The 20,741-nt window shown below is 51.4% G+C and overlaps 7 protein-coding genes across 7 annotated transcripts; 2 read left to right on the top strand and 5 right to left on the bottom strand.

Annotated features, from left to right (window-relative positions):
* Positions 1–141: 141 nt before the first annotated feature.
* On the bottom strand, positions 142–2,191 carry BGZ61DRAFT_418003 (major facilitator superfamily domain-containing protein). Its single transcript, XM_046243420.1, has 4 exons — positions 1,769–2,191; positions 1,395–1,709; positions 677–1,299; positions 142–626 (listed from the first exon to the last, which is right to left on the bottom strand). Exons 1-4 carry the CDS (start codon positions 2,060–2,062, stop codon positions 329–331), a joined length of 1,530 nt encoding a protein of 509 aa, XP_046106297.1. The 5' UTR covers positions 2,063–2,191; the 3' UTR covers positions 142–328.
* Positions 2,192–6,558: 4,367 nt separating this feature from the next.
* BGZ61DRAFT_449336 (uncharacterized protein) lies at positions 6,559–7,574 on the bottom strand. Its single transcript, XM_046245598.1, has one exon. The coding sequence runs from the start codon at positions 7,495–7,497 to the stop codon at positions 6,835–6,837; it is 663 nt and encodes a 220-aa protein (XP_046106298.1). The 5' UTR covers positions 7,498–7,574; the 3' UTR covers positions 6,559–6,834.
* A 1,506-nt stretch (positions 7,575–9,080) lies between these two features.
* On the top strand, positions 9,081–10,252 carry BGZ61DRAFT_388108 (RTA1 like protein-domain-containing protein). Its single transcript, XM_046242775.1, has 2 exons — positions 9,081–9,305; positions 9,359–10,252. Exons 1-2 carry the CDS (start codon positions 9,137–9,139, stop codon positions 10,042–10,044), a joined length of 855 nt encoding a protein of 284 aa, XP_046106299.1. The 5' UTR covers positions 9,081–9,136; the 3' UTR covers positions 10,045–10,252.
* Positions 10,253–11,322: 1,070 nt separating this feature from the next.
* Positions 11,323–13,425, bottom strand: BGZ61DRAFT_449339 (Tannase/feruloyl esterase). Its single transcript, XM_046245599.1, has one exon. The coding sequence runs from the start codon at positions 13,142–13,144 to the stop codon at positions 11,525–11,527; it is 1,620 nt and encodes a 539-aa protein (XP_046106300.1). The 5' UTR covers positions 13,145–13,425; the 3' UTR covers positions 11,323–11,524.
* A 71-nt stretch (positions 13,426–13,496) lies between these two features.
* BGZ61DRAFT_449340 (O-methyltransferase-like protein family 3) lies at positions 13,497–14,379 on the bottom strand. The gene has a single exon (XM_046245600.1). The coding sequence runs from the start codon at positions 14,363–14,365 to the stop codon at positions 13,562–13,564; it is 804 nt and encodes a 267-aa protein (XP_046106301.1). The 5' UTR covers positions 14,366–14,379; the 3' UTR covers positions 13,497–13,561.
* Positions 14,380–15,547: 1,168 nt separating this feature from the next.
* On the bottom strand, positions 15,548–17,655 carry BGZ61DRAFT_449341 (fungal-specific transcription factor domain-containing protein). The gene is made up of 3 exons (XM_046245601.1): positions 17,553–17,655; positions 17,160–17,491; positions 15,548–17,103 (listed from the first exon to the last, which is right to left on the bottom strand). Exons 2-3 carry the CDS (start codon positions 17,212–17,214, stop codon positions 15,572–15,574), a joined length of 1,587 nt encoding a protein of 528 aa, XP_046106302.1. The 5' UTR covers positions 17,215–17,491; positions 17,553–17,655; the 3' UTR covers positions 15,548–15,571.
* Positions 17,656–18,256: 601 nt separating this feature from the next.
* On the top strand, positions 18,257–20,710 carry BGZ61DRAFT_348788 (copper amine oxidase; the record flags this gene model as incomplete). The annotated part of the gene is made up of 3 exons (XM_046240101.1): positions 18,257–18,712; positions 18,761–19,469; positions 19,518–20,710. 3 exons carry the CDS (start codon positions 18,257–18,259, stop codon positions 20,708–20,710), a joined length of 2,358 nt encoding a protein of 785 aa, XP_046106303.1.
* Between the last annotated feature and the right edge of the window lie 31 nt (positions 20,711–20,741).

Below are 20,741 nucleotides of genomic sequence, written 5' to 3' on the forward strand. Positions count from 1 at the left end.
TCTTAAGGGCATGGTTGGAGAAAAAAGTTTTCATAGTTCGCAGTTCGCAGTTTACTAAAAAGTGGGTTTTTATTATGATCAGCTCTTTACGACGGAAGAAAAACACAGTTCGGCGTTTAAAATAAAAAATCAATTGTCCCATGAGAAGGAGTCTTCATAGCGTACTAGTCACCAAACAGAATGTCGGTTGTGAATCATTCAAATATTCATGATTAAGTCTATGTAGGACCATGGGACTTAAATTAAGGAAATAAACCCCAATTGATTAGTATTCATAAGGAGTCGCCACTCAAACATGTCAATCTTCGAAGTTGATCCGTCATACTATTCAAACGTTACCAGTCTTCTCTGGATGGCCTTGAGGCAAGACATCGGCAAGAGTCGCGTCGGTACCCTTGAGCTCTTCTTCCGTGTCGATATGGTCGCGAATCTTGAGGAGAATGACTGGAGCGGCAACAACAAGCGAGGCGGAGAGCAAAGTCCAGTTGCTGATGAATTCTGCCTTGAACGAGAGCTTGCGGGCATCAAGGTTGTTGACAACCGCGGCTCCGACAGATTGAATGCCCTTGTAAAACCCGACGTAGTTTGCAGAACGGCGACCGGAGTTGGATAGCGCACCCATGAACCTTGGTTGGTTAGCAATTGAATGTGACAGATAGGGGTTTGAAGGGCGTACCAGTAGACGGTGGCTTGCCAGGCAGCATCATAAAAGCCATAGAAGATGTACAGGAACATGGGACCAACATAGCCCGAGTCGGTCCAGTCAGTTGGCTTAAAGGTCGGCTCAGCGACAGTTGCGCGGGTATATGTCTTCTCGAAGGCATATCCACCACCCCAGATAGCAAAGGTAAGGACGAAGAGAACCCCAAGTGCAACCTTGGCGCGTATCGTACGACGGATTTGCTCCAGATCAAGGAGATATCCCCAGATACCGGCAGCAAAGATTTGCGCCATCCAGTACAGAAGACTATTCAGGGCCTTGGTTCGGGTATCGAAGTGCGCGCCGTTTACGGCGTTCTGCTGGTAGACGTAGAACCAATTGGACGAGAAGAACATGGGGAAAAGGAAAAGTACAAAAGGCTCGAATTTAAGGGTTTCGTACAGCCCCCATAGCTCGCTCTGCCAGGTTGGGTTCTTCATCAGGATGACGCGGGAGCCGTCCTTTCTGACAATGTCGTTGGCATTGCAGAGCGTAAGGGCAAGAAGCGCTCCGCAGAACATGAGCACGATGAACCCGATGTAGGTACCATCGCTCACTGTTACGTTGGCCTTGATGTTGATGTTTTCGCCCAGGGGAATCTGTATAAATGATTAGATATTAATCCGAAGGGCAATGCCACACACGACAGTCACTCGGAAGGGTTGATGTCAGGTATAAACAATGAAGCACTTACCAAGCTTCCAATAACAGCTCCCATGTTGAAGATTCCCCAGAACCAGGCAAAATAGTGTCCCTTTTGATCCTCGTGGGGATACGAAATCATAATGGTGCCTTGCGCAGTCCACAGCATGGCCGCGCAGACACCAAGCCAAGCGCCCGCGAATAGGTTGAAGCCCGGAACATGGTGGTGCACCGATACCAGCAGACTGATGGCGTAAAGGCAGTATCCGACTCCTCCAAAGGCCAGCGTCAATTTCACGCCGAGCCTGTTGACAAAGGTGCCGCCGAAGAAGCCGAAGACGGCAAAGGTGCTGTACAGGGCTGTGTTCTATTACACGCAGAGGTGAGCAGGCCATCCCAGCCTCGCCATATCAGCGTCACACTCACCATATTATCAGCCAGCGTGGCATCGGTTTTGCCTCCGCCTCCCATTCCACCGAGGGCGTTGAACATGCCGGGGCACAGAAAGCACACAAAGGCTACCATGCCCAGCTGGATCTTTGGCGACGCATACCAGGGCAGAGTGTAGCCGAAGAGGCGGTATTGCCGATACTTCCAACCTCTCGGCAGGTCTACCGTACCGGTCGAGTGATTGTACAGCTGGTCATCGTTGCCATACGAGACGGCTTCTGGGTTGGCGACCGGGACGGACTGCCCTGCGGCGGGCGTGTTGATGGACATGGCGGGCGATCTCTAGGGACCAGGGGATGACTGAGCTATCGGGATTAAACGTGGGGACGGCTCCCTTCTTAAAACTCTCTCCAGCGTTGGGGTCGCAATAAACACGCAGCATCTAAAATTATACTATGCAGATCCGGTCAATTTTAGAAGCTCCCTGCGAAAGGGTCCGAATCCTGCCTCTCGCGCCGGACATAAAATACGGGTATTGCGGCACCATATCAAGTGTGCCATCAGCCCTGGGGCGATCGCAGGGTCTTTATTCGCCAGGTTTTCGTACGCGACGTTACATATGGATACGCAGGGAAGCCATGCGGGGAGAAAGGCCCCCAAATACGGACGGCTGAGTACCGGCAGAGACAGAAGCTGTGCTGATTGGATTGAGCGTTTCTTTCCGGCTTTTGTCGTGTGAGGCAGTGCTGAGTCTGGCGTCGAGTCAAAGGGATAAAGAGCAGCTAGAGCGCAGGCAGAATGCAGTCGCTGTTGCACAAAGGCTCGTATACTCCAAAGTACATCGCCAAAGTGCACTCCAACGCGTAATCATCGATGGCCAGACGAGTACTGCGGGACAACGTGTCGACATGTGCACCGCCTGGGGAATGTCACGTCAGCTGGCTGTCAGCACCAATGCAGCCGGCTGCTCCATGCCACACCGCTGCATTGCACCCTAGATAAGGCTGGGAATCATCTCACCACCAGCCTGCAGCATCCAGGCGATTATTGCTTGATTTGCCGAACCCATGGTCACAACGCCGGGCATCGACGGCAGGCTCCGCCCCCACACGAATAGCACAGTGATTGCACTGCCGATCGCAGGCCCTGGTTGGAGGGAAGGCCGCCTCAGCTCGGTGGACTCATAAATCATCTGACCGAAACCTGTAGGCATTCCTCCAGAGTGCGGGAGCCGTGTATCGCACACGGGCCGAATGGATATCAACGGCGAGCCTGATACGAAATGTTACGTCGTACAAGGTGAAGATTGAGGAAACTTGACGGATGAACCTGTGACGTGTATTCCCGAGCTACGTAGTACGAAGCAGTAGCCCTGAAGATGATGCTTCGGCGCTTCGGTGATGTATATATTATGGGGACCATCGACTTCACCGCAGCCGATCGCATGGTGAGTCCGAGCGTAAACCGAGCCGCCTTGATGTGGAACCCTGGCAGTATGCATCTCGAACCTAATCTTTTTTATTAATCCTCCTCGGCCTTGGGAAATACTAGTCATATAAAAGATTGACAATTCTCTGGGGGTAGAATCATGTACATCTGGATTCTGTCCGACCCGTTGCGTCCCAGCCGGATAAAACGTCCCTCTACTGCTACGTTACACGCGACTCCTACCAAAATCGACTCCTCGACCAAAACCGACCCCTCAACCAACTCATGACTACACTCTGCGTAGGTCTATCCTCATTCAGGCCCGCTGACCTGCTCTCTTGTCTCTCTTCGCCCCGGTGATTTCCCAGTGCGCACTGCGATGTGCGGCCCCACGGTGCTCGTAGCGGGCGGGCTTGTGCGAGCTCCGGTCGGCTCCGGGTGGGTCTCGTGTGTTCCGGCCGGGGGCTGCGCTGCTGGTTAAAACGAAACTAGATACGGCATGGCTCGGTCTAGTTAAATTCTTGAAGCGGAGTACTGCCCATTACTTCGGATCAAACTAGTATTCAGATTGCCCTGTTCCAACCTACCGTCCAACCCGCCATATGGCATTCGCGGAGAGGTCAAAATGTTGACAAAGCCATCCAAACACGGTCGTGTATTAAACGCCGCTGATCCCAATTTTCCCACACCATGGATACAGGGTGACTGTGGGAGATAGCGGCTGATATGCGATAGGCACTCCGGAGTACGTCCCAATGCTTAATCGATAAACAGAAAAGCATTGCTTCCGGTGTGAATGCACAGTGATTACCCTTCTGCTACTACTATTGGTGTACATTCCCACCCCACCCACCTCCACAAACTCAATCGTACCCGGCGGGTTAACCAAGCCTCCCGTCCGGCAAAGGGCCCCATCTCTCCGGCATCTGAGGGGCTGGGTTCCTGTTTAGGACACGCGTCAAATCACCCACCTTCATCGGCTAGCTTGACTTGAGCATTGGGGTTTTTGGGGAGGGATAAGCAGGCGCTCGGCTTTGCCAACCAAATAAGGGGCCAGGATATGGACGTAGCCATCTTGCTCGTTTGTACCTATATGAGATGTACCCTACCATTCGCGCGCCCAGATTCTCTGTTGGCTTGTCAAAACGCCCTAGCGGGCCGGCAGACAATGGGAAAGGGCCAAGCCGGCCAGTGCTGCGGGGGCTGAGTCCAGGGCACCGCCTTACGGGGTGAGAATAATTGCCAAGTCGCAGACACACACGCTCCACATCCCTCGCAACGGAGACCGGCCGAGTTCCGGTACACCAGCTGAGTACGTCATCCGGAAAATAAACTCCTATTGGCCATGGGCGTTAAACGTAACACGGACGCAAAGTGACATCCAGATCTTCCTCCCAGGCTCCCAGGCTCCCAGGCCCCCCGGCTCCCCGGCGATGAGTCAGGCCCAATCTTGGATGCCCAACCCCATCACACTCTGACAGTTGGAGGAGTGGATAATGGCCCTTTCAGCTCCCTTTCCACTAACCTGATTGGAGATGGTATGATAGGGGAATTGGCTGCCTACAGAATGAGGGATCGCGGCTGCTTCCGACACACAACGCGTTGCCCGTACAGAGGAACCCTGTGGGAACTTCAGTACTTCAATCCCAAGAGTGACCTCTCTATCTCAATCTGCACTACATCAAACTGCTGGATAGTCTGAGATTATACCTTTATTGGCTCGCTGCATTGCACTTTATACCTGTGTTCAAGTTAGGTGATGGCAGAAATCCAATACCCCAAAATCTCAATTCTTTGGAAAAGTCTAGCGCACCACTATTAGAGTCACACTCCACTCTTGACGTTCTTTCTAGTGGCCTGATAGGCCTGATCATGCGCTAATGCGGCGCTACACTTGGCCAAAGAGGTGAGATTTTACGGTAATGGAAAGGACTCATGGTACATGTAGGTTAGCCTGTATTGTACACGAAACCGTGATACTTCTTGCCCAGTTGCATTCTTAGTGCGGTGTGCTGCTTCCTTGGGCTAGGCACACAGTGAGCTTCGAGTCGGACCATCGAAGGACAAGCTCCCGCTGTTGGCACTCTGGCGAGCCAGATCTGCCCCAAGCTGATCTCCCAATGATATGGGAGCTCAGGTGCTTCGAGTCACCAAGCCCACCGGCACTGAATGTGGATGGATGTACGTGTGTGAGCGAGCGCCAAGAACCTTACGAGGCAGAACTCGGCGATTGTGCGTCTTGCCTGTTGGTTGCCGACTGGACTGGACTGGACTGAAGTGAGCTGAATCATAGAAGAAATTCTCCTCCTACACCACAGCCAACGTTTCAACAGATCCCCTATATTGGCACCTCTCACTAAGTATTCTCCTCCGAGCTGCGACGAGCTCCTGTCAAGAAAAAGCATCGGCTATCAACATCCCTCTGTCCTCTATATCGAAACAGTTCTCCGTCTACGTTCAGCAGTCGAGAACACGTTCCGGCACAGTTTCGCTAGTTCCATCAACCCTTGAGTCTCGGCTTCGCGGCCTCTGCTCCGTCACTGTTAGCGTCGTCAATCACGATTCACATTCACTGTCTTCCGACCTCCAGTTCTGACAGAACACGCAGTCACCGGAGGAAGTTGACAGTCACTCACCATCAACAATCTACGACTCACCTTCACCCTTTGCCCGATCTGCCCTGACATACGCGAATCTATGCAATCAGTTCTGCATTTAACTCACCGTCTCCTCATCCAGTTATCTGCTCGCCTTGCAGTTCTGCAATATGTGTATCCCTCTCCTTACTCAATCTAGCATCCATTTTCCTGTCACCCGTCGCGTCTACACTACGCTCCAATCTTGTATTGGCAAACACCTACCCATCCAGCCTTTTTCTTCTAGCGCCTTTCGTCGTCGCCTCTCCCCCGCTTGCACTAACAGCTCAACAACCACAACCAGCTATCGCTTAGTTCAATCTTACCCTGTCTCAGACATTCTGAACTATCCTGCCTCTTTTGCTCCCCCTGAACCGGACCAAACATGGCAGCGACAACCGGTGAGTAGCAAACCTCTCCCATCCAGCTCAACTCCTCTAGCCCCGCCCATGCCAATGGAATGTGACCCATGATGGTATCCCCAAAGGTAGCCGCTTGACAGTTGGCAAATAGGTGTGTGCAGTAAGGAAGGTCTGAATGAGGCAGAACGTTGTGTAAATAGGAAGTAGCCTATGCGCTGTTGATCATAGTTGCATTGAGTTGGAGACACGACGTGAGTAGACCACCGGGAAGTTGACATGAAATGGTTACCCATGACATTAGCCGTCTCATTCGTTGCCTGATCCAGAGCAAAGAACGGCTGAAGGTGATCTGCACTTGTAGCCAGAGGGATTGTTAGATACTTCATTTTCTGCAATAGACTCTCACTGTTCAGGGAGCAGTTCAGATGCTCTACAGCACATCAGTAGGGATTTCTTTTCTTCCGGGAGGTTAAATATAAAGATTTTCTCCATCAATCCTTTATTTGACGGAAAGAGATGTACTCGGCAACCAATCAAACTCCTGGTGTGGCAATCTCGTGAAGGAGCCGCACACCTAACTTCCGAGCAGCCCAAATTGCGAGAATGAGGGTTGTCCATGTCAGTAACCCTCTCGCTATAATAATCCCCTTGATAATAGAAAAGGTTTTCTTCTCGTTCATCCGTAGGAACGGACCGCTAGGAATCTCTTTGCCCAGAAATTTGCACAGCGGCTCCACCCATCCTCAGCCTTGAACTCAAGAACCTCCTTTCCACGCTTCCTGGCGTCCGCTCTGACATGTTCGTAGTACGTGTCATACATTTTCGTAGAAAATATGTCGTCCGTGCCGAAGTTCGCCTTAGACCACTTAACACACTCCATGTTGAGTTTATACCACAGCCTGTCGGTTTTCCAGAGCATGCCACTCCATTTGAACCATGGAGTGAAGAAGAATCCGAGACTATCGTAGGCGCTCCGTGCCCATGTCTCAGAACTTGGACGTCCGTTCAGCACTATTTTGACATCTGGATACATATCCATCAAATCAGGTGTGAAGAAAACGACTGGCAGATCGCATACGGATTCGTAGCCGCCAATCAGCTCACGCAGTAGCTTCTGTCGTCGCTCCGTGTCTCTTTCACGCACCGCATCGATCATGAGCTGCTGGCGGGACGCATGTGGGATTATTTCCGCCATGTGTAGACACGGCGTGAAACCGAGCTGTTCGAATGCCGCTTGCATGGATGACGTAGCGGCGCGGGGGACTCCGGCTCCGATTAAGAGGAGCGGAGCATGCTGATTGACGGGGCGTTTGCGGGAGTCGGAGATGAATCGAACCATGATGAATGAACAGCTTAGAGTGGTGATTTAAATGGTTTGAGCAATGAACCTCGAACTTCAAACTACGACAATAAAAGAATACGGCTATGGACAATCTTCTGAAGACTTTCGACTCGCGAAAGAGGGTTCTGGTTAAACACGAATGTCTCACGTCAGACTACTGCTTGATTTAGTTAGAGGCATAAATGCAATACGTCACAGCTCTAAAATGTGCCCACACAAGCTTCATGTTCGTAGTACAGCTCTTTTTGAGATGTTTGGCAAACTGACCACAGATGACGTGAGATGAGACATGGGATAGGTTGCTTATAACGGGACATAGACCGGGAGGGAAATCGCCGACAGATCCAACTCCGGCTATAGACCTACTCACTAGATGGATAATGTTTGATGCTGGTATTTGGTCCTTGTGATAAAAAATGATGAGGCAACTACCCTGCACCTACACCACCGACAATAATGATCTGCAGGAAGACATCGCCAAGTATTTCCTGGGGTCCACCTGAACAATTTAAACCATTTAAATTAAAGTTGCGGTTGCTCCGCTATACCATCACGTGCCGTAGATCACAATGCGAGAATATCGAATTCCTTACAAGCCTGCCCTAGCAACCGAATCATCGTAGGAATGAGGTTGCCCAGAGAAACGTGGGGAATGTGCGCACTGCATTGGGGGGCCGCGACTCTCCACTTCGTTGTTCCTTACCTAGAGGTACCTTGGTCCCCGTTAGTGACATGATGCTGACTGATCTCGCAACGGATGCTCAACAAGCTGCTTTTGGTGTTGTACGTGATGTAAAAATGCATCAAATCTCTGTATCTTGCCAACTGGACAACAACTCGGCGGCCATGTTTTCGAAATTCGCATGATTCTGTTGGGGACCACTGCTCATTCGCCCGCACTCAGCAGATCGCCCCGTACTTAATACCATTTAATCCTAGATGCGAGGTTTCGTATTGCAATACGCGTATACTCCGTACCGAAACCGAAAATGGGTGCACAGCCCTACAGAGTAGTCTCTGAACTGAGCCGATCATTCCCCCAGTGATCTTCCGAGAGTTCAGAATATCGGAAGAACCCGAGAGAGCACTGCCTCAAATGACTAGTGCTAAGGATGCAGAACTTTTCGCCGCAGTCTGTCCGTCTGGTGGACGAGTGCTTTCATGCTGGTGTGCGCAATCCGTAAATCAACAATGACGTGCGAGATGGGGGCTTGGGCCTATAAAAATAGCTAGCGATCGCAAATGAATCGTGAATGCCAGGTTTTTTGGAGAAAAAAGCACGATTAAGCCACTGTCGAAAGATTCTATTGGCACTGCTAATAAATGCGCCATATGCTGCAATCATGTTAGTACGTGATCGGGCCGCCCGCTACTCCGCCACCGCAAGCTTCGCGGCTTTCGGTCTCGCTTCCGCACTCGCGTCGTGCTCTTTTGTTATCAGAAATTGACTTTTGGGCGGTGCCGGATTCCCGCCCTCGAGATGCCTATTGAAGAAATATCACGGCGGAAGGAATGACAGCAATTAGATATTTAAAGACGGTTCCCTGTCGCATGAGTTTGAGATTTGCTTCAGCATCCACTTACAGTTCTTTACTCAGACGTCCGACTTGGCATTCACCCAAAACACTCCTCCAACATGCCTCAACTCGAAAGCTACAATGGCCACTTCCTGTGGGAGTACATTCCCTCCCTGCCGGCCGCCGTCGTCTTCATCGCTATCTTCGGAATCTTGACTGCAGCCCATTGCTGGAATTTGGTCCGACACAGAACGTGGTTCTGCATTCCGTTTGTCGTTGGAGGCCTCTGTAAGTGTTTATTTCGCCCATGTTTGTAATCCAAGTTACTAACTTGACTGCAGTCGAAGTTATTGGCTATGTTGGCCGAGCCTTGGCGCACGACAAGACCGGAAAACTGATTCCCTACGTCCTGCAATCAACCCTGCTCCTTCTCGCGCCTATTCTCTTTGCCGCGTCTCTCTACATGACCCTGAGCCGAGTCATTCGTTCAGTCCACGGCGAATCATGCGCGATGATTGCTCCTCGCTGGCTCACCGTCATTTTCGTGTTCGGCGATGTCTTTAGTTTCATCGTCCAAGCCAGCGGCGCCGGGCTCCGTGTCATGGCCGGCCAAGGAAAGAACATCGACCCGAAACTCGGACCGTGGGTCATCGTCGGCGGCCTGATCTTGCAGATCGTCATCTTTGCCATCTTCATTCTCACCACCATGAAGTTCAAGTCGAAGTTTAGCCAACACGAGAGTTCCAAGATTACAACGGGTGCGGATTGGCGCAAGACTGTGATGATGCTCTACGTCACCTCGGCACTCATCATGGTTCGAAACATTTTCAGGACAGTCGAATATGCGATGGGCAGCGATGGATATTTGTTGGGCCATGAGTGGCCAACCTACGTCTTTGATGCGTCGTTGATGACTCTAACGATGGCATTCTTTTTCTTGTGGTACCCGGTCAAGCTGAATGCCGAGCTGATTGTCAGGAATGACACCGAGATGAACGCGATGGAGACTACTCATCACCGAAAGTAGACCTAGCGACGGGTTGTAAGAACCGGGAGACAGGCTACGGGAACCTAGAGACAGGATATGGGAACCCAGAGAGTGGTTGCGGGAACCTAGAGACAAGCTACGAGAGGAGGTTTCAGGGCAGCTACTAGGTACTACATATTTTCTTTGTCGAATAGATTGATCCATTCATATTAATTAGGTGCGAGACAATTCACTTCACTCTTCCCATATCTTTCCCGCCTCGACTTTTGTTGGTTCCATGCTACAAATGCAGTGAGATGCAAGCTGCATGTAAGACGTGGACTTGGGTGGATCAGCAAACGTGGCTGGTATTTTAACCTGGAATGTTGGGAATTCGATTCGAGACCGAGACCGAGCCCGAACGCGAAACCCGCAATGGAATGTCCACCACCAACCACGTTGCCAGTTAGGCTGGCGGAATCTGGTTTCCTTCAATCGGCTAATTCCCAGTATGCGCGAAGTAAAAGCATAAGTTCTCAGGCTAGAAGCTTACCTTTAGTATTAAATTTAAGCTAAGAAATAAAACAATTCCCGCTGGAAGGGATAAGACTGGGAATCAGTCTCATTACGGGTAATTTGCTGAACTTGTTGAGTGGGAGTACCCCATGAGGATTGTACCGGACGGCGCCTAAATAATGACAAGCTTTTGCGAGGGATGCCACACTGTTTGTTAAAACAGCGCAGAATGCGGCAGACCCGGAATACACCGCCGCTTTTCCTATTGTACGTGCAAAGAAATATCATTCTCTTACGAACCAACTGCGATACTGGTCCATTTTTTAAATATGTTCAAGGGGTCCTACACGATGAGCTCTAGTAACCGCTCAAAGTAACACTGAGACTGAATCACATTTATCGTCTATACGGCTCTTGAAGTTGGCGGGTTTTTTTAATTCCGTTGGAACTCCGTGTGAACTATAGCAGCAAACCGTGCCACTGCTCTGGCTAGTCCATCTCCTCTGCGGGCGCATAAGTGAGTCGAAACTGAATGGAACCCAGCTGTTTCTCGCACAAGTCAAATCAACTCCTCTTGCTGACAAGAGCATCGTTGTCAAGTGCGCTATTGTAGATGCGGTCTTCAATCAACGGGGCTGAAGACAATATCATGAGACTTTGAATCCGGCCATCCTTCTCTAGTCTGGTGGTGAACCATATCGGCATGTATTAGCTAAAAGCTGCGAGGCGCAGGCTAGACGAATTCTTACATTCTGACGCATAGATTGGGGTATTCGAGCCTGCCAAGACATTTGTAGTGGAGGTCAGAACAATGAGGCTAAATTTAATACATTTCACGTTCTATTTTCTCAAGGATATGATCAAAGGGTTATCCAACTTCGTTGAGAAGAATAATCCAATGTTTACTAACCCCTAACGAAATTCCACTGAAACCATTTGTTGATCAACACTCTTAAGAAGTGTTCAGTCTAGCTGTGCGATCTTCGTGGGCCATATCAAGTCTTGTACAATTTTTGAAGGTGCTCTAGACACAGGCAAACGAGGACGGAACTGTCGCATCACCTCCCACGTAATGTTGAACCCGAGGATACATGCAAAGATCCCTCTCCACTGCGACGCCATTTCCATCCGGTCCTGAAGCTCGCAAGGTCTCGGGCGCTATGCCCTTCTCTACCCAGTCTACGATATAGTCCATCGTAAGTGGGGGAGTCGGCCCGCAGCCGAAGCAATGTCCGGCGCCGGGCGCTAGGAAAAGACGATAGTAGTCCGAGGCGTCTGGATCCTTTTTCAAGACTCGGTCGTAGTAATCGGTGCTTCCATTGACGGGAATGGCAGGGTCTACCATTCCGTGCCAGTTGACCATCTTGCCGCCCCTCCTCTTGAACGCAGATAGGTTCGGGTTGGATGTGCCGACGATGGATTCGTATTCTTCGATGCAAGCGTGTGTGAGGTCGTCCCACTGCTCGTGGGTGATGGTAGACATGTCGAAACTAGGGTCCTTCACGACCCAGTATCGAGCCCAGACGTTAGAGACAGCAAACGTTTGTCCCTCGCAAGAGCCTTCTTTGGTGCATTTAGTCAGGATAGGTCCAAAGCGCGGTCGCGTCATATGAGTGTCCTTGTTGAATCCGTACCACTGGAACTCCCCTGTAGCGCTACGGGGTCCAGCCCATGTCTTGCTCACCACATCCGCAGCTGCAGTTGAGATGGCAACGTCAACCCCATCACAGTCGATGGTCTGTCCAATGACGGAATGTGCGTCAAAGTCACAGAGCGCTGGTTTTGAAATGATCCCATCCTCCACGCCATCCAACTTGTCGCAAGCAGCCACAGCAGCAGCTGTAATGGCGTCGACTTCGCAGGGTCGGGGGTAGACGCGCAACTGGTCCATGACGAACTTGGGCCATATGCTGGACCACAGGAAGTTCATCCAGTTGATGGCAGGGAAAAGGGCGATGATGCCGTCGTAGTCCTGCGGATATCGCTGCGCGAGCATGTGGCCTTGCCTTCCGCCGGTGGACGCGCCATGGAAATACGAGTATTTGGGAGGCGTCTCATAAAATGCCTCCGTGACCGCCTTTCCGATGGTGGCGGTGTCGTGAAGCGCTTGGGAGGCAAAGTCGATGAGAAGAGGCCAGTTCACGGTTCCAGGAGCGGTCAAAGCCCACGAGCTTTCATGCGGCATGGCCTCGCTGGGGTCTGACGAGTGCCCGCCATCGGTAGTTGCTACAGCAAACCCTGATGCCATGAACGGGAGCATCATGAAGTGGGAAAAGATGCCTCCGCCCGTGACCAGGCCGCCCCCTCCGATGCCCAGGAACCTGGAGTTCCAATTCTCAGTGGGAAGCAAGGCGTTGACATGGATAGTGTCGTTCCATCCGGGGTGCGTGTACGTGACTGTGATGTTGCAAAAGTTCAGGTCCCGTAGAGTATCGCTTGACGGCAGACCCGGAGAGACGGGAGGCTCATAGGTGTGGTTGCGTTGCTCATTCGCGCTGACAGAGAGCACGCTCACTCCGGGTATCTCGGGCAGCGACAATGAGCTCGAGTTGCATTTGAGGGACAGATCTAATGGTGCATGGCCCAGCCACTGACTCGTCCAGCCGAGGGGGTTGAAGTCCCCGCGCAGCAGATCCCAGGCCATCTGAAGGTTGTTGGCGATGATCGTGCTGCGAGTTGTGAAGATGGATGATTACAGACGACGATGAAGAAGTGTCTGCGTTGGCAACAATGCAACAGGCGCGTTTCCAATGCCAAACATGCCACAGTGTCTCAATCGTTTGGTTGAGACACATTCGAGACGCGACTTCTCTTCCTCGGAGACCGGGGTGTTCGCGTGTAACTTACCCCGCGCGGAGAGTTTGCCGAACTGCTTGCCGTGCAGCAATTCGGAGCTTCGGCTTCATCCGAAATAGCGGCTTAAAGGCGAGGACAGTAAACGCGAAGTAGTAAGTGCGTTAGATCTTATTGATTCATTCACGCACGATGCGGATATGCTGCGTTTGGTGTGGGGACGACCACGCGTCGGTGAGGGCCACGGCCTCATCATAGCATTAACTTGCTACAGTACGAGAGCAAGTAAATATCCATCGTAGCCTTTTGCACCCACGAATTGCATAACAGTCGCATCAACCCTGATATCCTTCCCTACAGCCTCAATTGCCAGCTTTCCTCCCTTGGCATGCTCCTCCTGGGGATCCTCCTCTGCCACACTTACCCCAAAGCGTCCCATGACATTGTCGATGATGATAATGGACCCGGGCTTGCTGAGTGTCACGGCGTAATCGAAATATGCTGCGCTGTTCATTTTGTCCGCATCGATGAAAACAAACTCGAATCGCTCTCGCTTTCCTTCGATAATCTCTTTCTCAAACACCGCTAGGACATCCAGCGCTGCTCCTTGATGGATAGTCACTTGGTTTGCCACACCGGCCGCGTTAATATTGCGCTGGGCGACCTCGGCATGCTTGGGCAAAAATTCAATGGTATCGAGCTTCAAACCTGGAACCTGCGTTGCCATCCAGATGGCGCTGTAACCAGCCAGGGTTCCGACTTCCAGCATATGCTTGGCTTTGATGGCGCGCGCTTGAAGAGTAAGAAACTTTCCCCACGCGGGAGAAACATTGCCAAGCGGCATTTTTTCCTCTTTCGTCGCGGCAAGAGTAGTCTCGAGAGATGTCTGAACAGTCGCATTGTTGTTTCTATTCATTGGGTGGAGGTGAGACATGGCGTACTCGTCAATGGCACTCCATTGTTCCGTGAGCTCCACGGGAATGTTGGAGCTGGGGTGTTTGTCGTGTGCCGCCATTTCAATGTTGTTCAAGTGAGAAGTGTTGAATATGAAGTGCCAAGATGGATATCCCATGGGATATAAACGTGTCGATGCTATATATAATCTTTTACACACACACATATACCCTGAGTGATTTATTATTGGTATATGAGTGTGGAGATCAGGACGCGCGTTTCGTCGCAATCGTCTAGGCAGACATTCAGCTAAACGTCATTGACGAACTACAGACCCACTATCTCGTTCGGGAGCGATTGTAATATGTCCACCTATGAAACTACGGTTAGGGCGGCTGCTAGACGCGCAATATCTCTTGGAATGCATCCGCTGATACCCACAATCGTTGCGTGTTGTCATCATGATTTTGTGTGATGAAGCGGAGCTAAATGGATCAATGGCTAGCAGGCCAGCGGCTACCAGGGACATGACGGGGATAAGGGGGAGGAGAATGCAAAAATCATGGCGAATGGTGAGGGGGTAAAGACGTTATGATCGTCGTCAAACGGGGGGAAGGGTTTAACTACGAACAGACGAAAGACTCGCCATTCTGTGGCCGCGACCTACCCTAGGACATACCACAAAACACCTGGCCGGAAATTAGGTACCACTGCATCGCACACCCCACGCCATTTGCTCAAGAGCTGGAGAGTGACGACGAGGAAGACCAGGCTGATGGAATTCCATACCGGGATATCGGCAACCGTGGATGGCATCCAATTGACCCGTGGACTGGTAAACGTGGGCGTATCATGTTCGGCTGGTAGCTAACAAGATGAACCACGCTAGTAATAATCAAGGACTGATGATGCTAGTATACAAAGGATGCGTTAAATTTTAGGGTCCTGATACATTTCAAAAGGATGTTGGGAAATTAAGTATGAGATTGGTTGATTGTGTCTTGTTCCACCAATCCGTACGGTGCCTTACATCCGTCAAAACGATGTCAAACAAACGTTCCGGTCCACCAAAATCCTCGATGAGCTCGGAGTACGACCGTTTCGACAGTTGTCTGTACGAATCGCCCACGTAGATTGTTCTGACCTTGCATAGGTACACGCGGATGGCATCGCGAAAAACCTTATTCCCATAAGTCGGATTTGTAAGACCCCGAATGACCGAGTCACGGTTCTTGACATTTGTGATATGGTTTATTGGATCGAATGCTGTCAAACTCACCCTTTTCTAATACATTCTCCGTGCCTAGTCGATTACAGATACCCATGCCTTGAACACATGAGTACTCTCAATATTGTCAACATATTTTACATTTTTCTCGTAGGCTTAAACGAGACATAATTCTATTCCCTCTCTCCAACAATAATGGACCCAGTCTGTCTGCGTAGAGTGGAGATATTCCTCTCCCTCCGGGCCCAACTCGATCACTTTGTGATTGTTTGCTAGAGGCCAAATGACACCCTTGAGCACATCAAAACATCTCGAAATGTTGAGGATATTCATTTTTTCCATCATGCCCTGAAGCAGCTGAACCACCTGCGTGGCACGAGTGCTCCCAGGAACGCTCTCGCACCCGAGCACGAAAAGTGGCCAGGCCATCATAGTAACAGAGTTCGAGTCGAGTGGGACTCCGAGTACGGAATTATAGAGATTTGCTGAAAGTTGAGCCATTGTGGCTGGATTGGTTATGTTGGCGCGACGAAGGAAGATTTCTGTCGCCAAGCCATGTGACATGGCTGCTGCGATACACGCGTTGTCGTTTACAGTCTCCCAGGAATCACCGCGGAAACTTGAATCTAGAGGCGCTTCGACATGATATTGTGCTGCAGGGATGTGTTGCATGGCATGTCTTAGCCTCTGCAGAATGGCTTTCTGTCGACTGGAGAAGGTCGCAACTCCGATGTGGGCCTCGAAAAAGTCGCAGATTAATCCACTGCTCTCACCAAGAAGGCAGAATATCCCGCCGGCATAGCCAAGAACAGAGTCCGGTCTGCGGCAGCGAGCCATGTCCTGATCAAGACCAGGGAATATGTAGTCTTCCCAGAATGCTGTAGAGAGTAGGGGTCTGCGCGGGCTGGGGACACTGCAAAAGACATCAAAATACCCCACGAACCTTACTGTTGGTCCAAGGATAGGTGATTTGACCACAGAGTCTGATTTTCCAGCCGAGCGGTCCCAAGCGCAGCGGGCTTTCAGTAATGATACAGTCCCTTGGATATGAATGAGGACTTTTTGTAAGTCACAACCCCGGATAACGGCGGTACCTGCTAGGCTCTGTGACGCGGAGATGCAGTCATCACTTAGATATACTGGCCGGCCGCCTGTGGTGGGCTTACTTGATCTAATCGACGTGATGACTGCATGCAATGCCCTGTGCTGTATCTCGAGGGCTTCGGTTTCCGACAATGAGCCAACGGCCACCAGGTGCGCTGCAGAGCTGGCCAATGTGGTTTGAAACAGGGCAGACTCCCCATCTATGAACAATGAGAAATTGGCGGCCCTAAAGTCGAAAGCGACGTCGGGGATTGGAAAGACGAGTCCTATAAACGACTCGGCCCAGTGACTGAGAAGATGGGCGTCCCTCGGGGATGTAAAGGCAAGACCAGATCTGGGAGGCGGCTGGAGAGTGAAACTGGCCGCAGCCGAGTTGACAGCCGAGTTGAAAGCCGAGCCAGACGTCGTCCTCGTGCGTCTCGGCGTCGGAGGTGGAGACAACATGTGCGGCTCGAAGCCAACGCTCACCCACTTCAACTGCTTCGTGTACCCGTCACAAGCCACCCCCCTGTCGTTGCAGTTCTGGCATTGCGGGCGTTTCTCGTCGCACTTGATGCGGATAGTTCGACACGTCAGGCAACCTGGAGCGGCATCAGCCCACACTGTCTGAGGGCGTTTGAGGGCGTTTCGGACTGACCTGTGCGTGATCGACGGAAATAAAGCTGCGGCTCGCCCTTCGTCATCGTCGTTCCCATCTTGCCTGTTTCACCGACGCTGGCCACGTTGCTGGGGTCTGCAATTGAATCTTTTGCTGGGTAGATGCCGTTGGATCTCGGTGACTCTGTATGCCGGTTCTCGCTGTTACGTCCCCCTCACCGGCATCTTTCCGGCTCCGACGCCGAGATATCGAGATTGGGGGTCAATGGGGGCATCTATGTCCCTCATCCGGGGCAGGTATTCGTCATACGGCGTCGTCAGTATCTACAGCGTTGGAATTGCAACTTCTGCTCACTTCAGGCCCGGTCAATCCAGGTGAGCGTCCAGTGCAGGTCTAATCGCTCACGAACTCATGGGCATCCTTGCTCTTATCAAGTCGTCTGGGGTTCAGGATATCGTGTCCCAATTCGGGTAGATCTGGTGGGACTCAATCCTCCCCGCTTCTCGCCCCCATTCCGCCGAGTCATGTTTGGTCGCTCTTTAATCCACGCTTAGCATTAACCTTGTTCTTTTGTCGTTTATTTGGCGTCTTTATCAGACTTGATCCTGTTACATAACCTTATCATTGCCTAGCCTTATCAGCCGGATATGACTTGGAAGCATTCTCTCCCACACCGTACCGACGTCGGCTTAGAAATACCCCATAACGAATAAATCGAAGCGTTAGATAGCCACGTGCGACCGTGACCCTAGCAGGGTCGAGAATACCATACGGAGTAGTCGGACACTTATTCAGGCCTTATCATGGCGATCGCCAAGACTTGAGTCTTGGCGACAAACAATATGCACTCCAGCCTTCGGCATGCGTATCTTTTCCAAAGAAGTGCTAGCTAGTTCAACACCGTTGAGTGGGTTCGACGATTCACAAGATTTTCCGTGAAGCTGCGTGCCGTTCAAGGCAATGATTGTGAGAAGCTGGATGATGAGTCGGCTACCAACAGAATGCAGTGTAACTCGTACTGCATGTCTTGGCTGTCTATAAGAGGCCTTCAATTCTCTCTCAAATAACGGATTCCTTTCCTTCAGAGCATTCTTGAAGTTCAAACCCAGGCTGAGTCGACCACATCAACAAAGCTCACAATGAAGAGTTCAATCCTGGTCAACACCCTCTTGGGACTGGCTTTAGGAGTATCTGCCGCCCCCCGCCGAACCTGGAATGTCCATTCCGGGCCAAACAATTACAAGGCAGGCTCCGTTCGACGACGAGCTATCGAGGAGAGAGCTGAAACATGCCCTGTCCCAGTCGACAACATCATCACGGCTCCCAAGACGACGCCTTTCAAGCCTCTGACTGAAGATGAGCTGTCATCATTGGTCAAGTTCCTTCTGAATGAGGAAACCGGACTCAACTTGACGGATTCGGCCAGCCCAGACCTTTCCATGAGTGACAACTACATTTCTCATCTTGAGGTCTTGAAGCCCAACAAAACCGACATCCTCAACTATCTCGATGGCAACGCCACCAAGGTCCCCCGATACGCCAGAGTGACGCTCTATGAAGGCGCTGCAAAGGTCCCTGGCATTGTTGACTACATGGTATGTTCCCATTTTGATCTTCAGCTTCACCGCACTCACAGTAAACAGGTGGGCCCTTTCCCTATTGGATGCGACACCAAGATCAAGACCCTTGACTACTTCTACAATGGTGTCAACGGCCCCAAGGTCCTTGTAAATGCTGGGTACAATGACGGTCCCCGCAGTGCTGCCATTGACACCATTGTTGGCAAGACCATGGCCAGCATTGCCGACATTACCCTGGATTTGATTGACTTTGCCTACTATGGCTCGGGCGACAAGAGGAACAATGCAACCTACTTTGTTCAGAACCCGAGCTCCAAGGATGGCACTTCCTCTCTCATCTGGACACCATGGCGACGTACAGGACTCGCACCATATGACCAACCCTCGGATCTCTACGTGAGCTTTGATGTGACTGGAACTGACCCGTCTTTGTACTCGGCAAAGATGGTCCTCTACAACTTGGTTGTATACGAGACTGTCGATGCTTTCCGAAAGGCTTACGAAGAGGGCAAGATTATCAAATCAACACCCCCCACCACCAACACAACTTTCCTGCACAAGGATCGTTTCGGTGCCGTCAGAAAGCTTGAGGACCGCCTCGCCCCAACAGTTCTTGAGCTGGATGGCAAGAGATACTCCGTTGACAACGACAACAGCTACGTCGAGTACCTTGGCTGGAAGTTCTACACTCGCTTCGATCGAGATGTTGGCATCCAATTCTACGACATCAAGTTCAAGGATGAGCGAATCATGTACGAGCTCTCACTTCAAGGTTTGTCACACTCTTTCTTACCCCAAGATGTTTAACTAAGCGATATAGATGCCATCGCCCAATACTCCGGAAACAACCCTTTCCAAGCCGGCACTGCCTACATGGATCGATTCTACGGCATCGGCGCTCAGGCAAGCCGCTTAATTCCTGGCTATGACTGCCCGTATCATGCCACCTACTGGAGCCCCAGCTTCACTGACGGCACTTCGACCACGAACTTCAACAACACCATCTGCATCTTCGAGACTGACATTGGGACCCCTATCACTCGTCACGTCGACCAGAGCTACGTCCAGGCTACCAAGGGATCCAAGCTCGTCGTGCGCCAGGTCGCTACCGTTGGTAACTACGACTACCTGTGGGATTACTCCTTCTATGTTGACGGCACAGTTTCCGTTGACGCTCATGCTTCTGGCTACGTCCAGGGTAACTACTACCGCCCAGACGACGAAGGCAAATGGGGCCCTCGCATTGCCGAGACCATTGCTGGAACTCTCCACACCCACGTTATGAACTTCAAGGTCGACTTCGACTTGCTCGGCACTGACAACACCTTCTTGAAGACCGAAATCGTGGTCAAGAACGTGACCCAGCCCTGGTTCCCGGAGCACGGCGAGTTCGAGATGATGGGATACGAGTTTACCGAGCTTCAGACTGAGGACGAAGGCCTCCTTGGCGTTCCCGCAAATGGACAGACCATGTACACCGTCATCAACAAGGACAAGGTGAACAAGTGGGGAGTGCCTCGTGGTTACCGCATCGTCCCAGGTCTTTCCAACGTCCACCTCGCGTCCATGAAGTCTCCCTTCTTCCTCAAGTCGGCCGAGTTCGCGAAGCAAGCCTTTGCCGTCTCGCGCCAGAAGGACTCGGAGCATTCGTCGTCGGCCGCACTAAACCAGAACGCCCCCGCTGCGCCGCTGGTTGAGTTTTGGAAGTTCTTCGACGGCGAGCCTCTGGTTCAGGAGGATCTGGTTGTTTGGGCCAACCTAGGCATGCACCACTACACGCGATCCGAGGATATTCCCAACACCATCATGCTGGAGGCGCACTCCAACATCATGTTCGCTCCCCAGAACTGGGGTGATACTGAGGGCACCGTTGATCTGACCAACGCGGTTATTTACAACGAGGATAATGTCAACAGTGATGGAATTGTTGAGCCTGAGACCAATGGTGTTTCGCCACCTGATTGCCTTGTCCTCTCTCCTGAGGATGAGCTCCTTGGAGTTTTCGAGACTTAGATGGAAAGAAGTTACATTAGACTGATAGCAA

This window comes from Ilyonectria robusta (genome assembly GCF_021365365.1).
Source record: "Ilyonectria robusta strain PMI_751 chromosome Unknown BGZ61scaffold_7, whole genome shotgun sequence".
Classification (NCBI taxonomy): Eukaryota; Fungi; Ascomycota; class Sordariomycetes; order Hypocreales; family Nectriaceae; genus Ilyonectria; species Ilyonectria robusta.

Coding starts and splice junctions, on each gene's coding strand:
- BGZ61DRAFT_418003 (XM_046243420.1), bottom strand. CDS start 2,062: ATGTCCATCAACACGCCCGCCGCAGGGCAGTCCGTCCCGGTCGCCAAC. Junction 1,300..1,394: donor GAGCTGTTATTGGAAGCTTG/GTAAGTGCTTCA, acceptor TCATTTATACAG/ATTCCCCTGGGCGAAAACAT. Junction 627..676: donor TGGCAAGCCACCGTCTACTG/GTACGCCCTTCA, acceptor TAACCAACCAAG/GTTCATGGGTGCGCTATCCA.
- BGZ61DRAFT_449340 (XM_046245600.1), bottom strand. CDS start 14,365: ATGGGATATCCATCTTGGCACTTCATATTCAACACTTCTCACTTGAAC.
- BGZ61DRAFT_449339 (XM_046245599.1), bottom strand. CDS start 13,144: ATGGCCTGGGATCTGCTGCGCGGGGACTTCAACCCCCTCGGCTGGACG.
- BGZ61DRAFT_449341 (XM_046245601.1), bottom strand. CDS start 17,214: ATGGGAACGACGATGACGAAGGGCGAGCCGCAGCTTTATTTCCGTCGA. Junction 17,104..17,159: donor TTATTTCCGTCGATCACGCA/CAGGTCAGTCCG, acceptor CTGATGCCGCTC/CAGGTTGCCTGACGTGTCGA.
- BGZ61DRAFT_449336 (XM_046245598.1), bottom strand. CDS start 7,497: ATGGTTCGATTCATCTCCGACTCCCGCAAACGCCCCGTCAATCAGCAT.
- BGZ61DRAFT_388108 (XM_046242775.1), top strand. CDS start 9,137: ATGCCTCAACTCGAAAGCTACAATGGCCACTTCCTGTGGGAGTACATT. Junction 9,306..9,358: donor GTTTGTCGTTGGAGGCCTCT/GTAAGTGTTTAT, acceptor ACTTGACTGCAG/TCGAAGTTATTGGCTATGTT.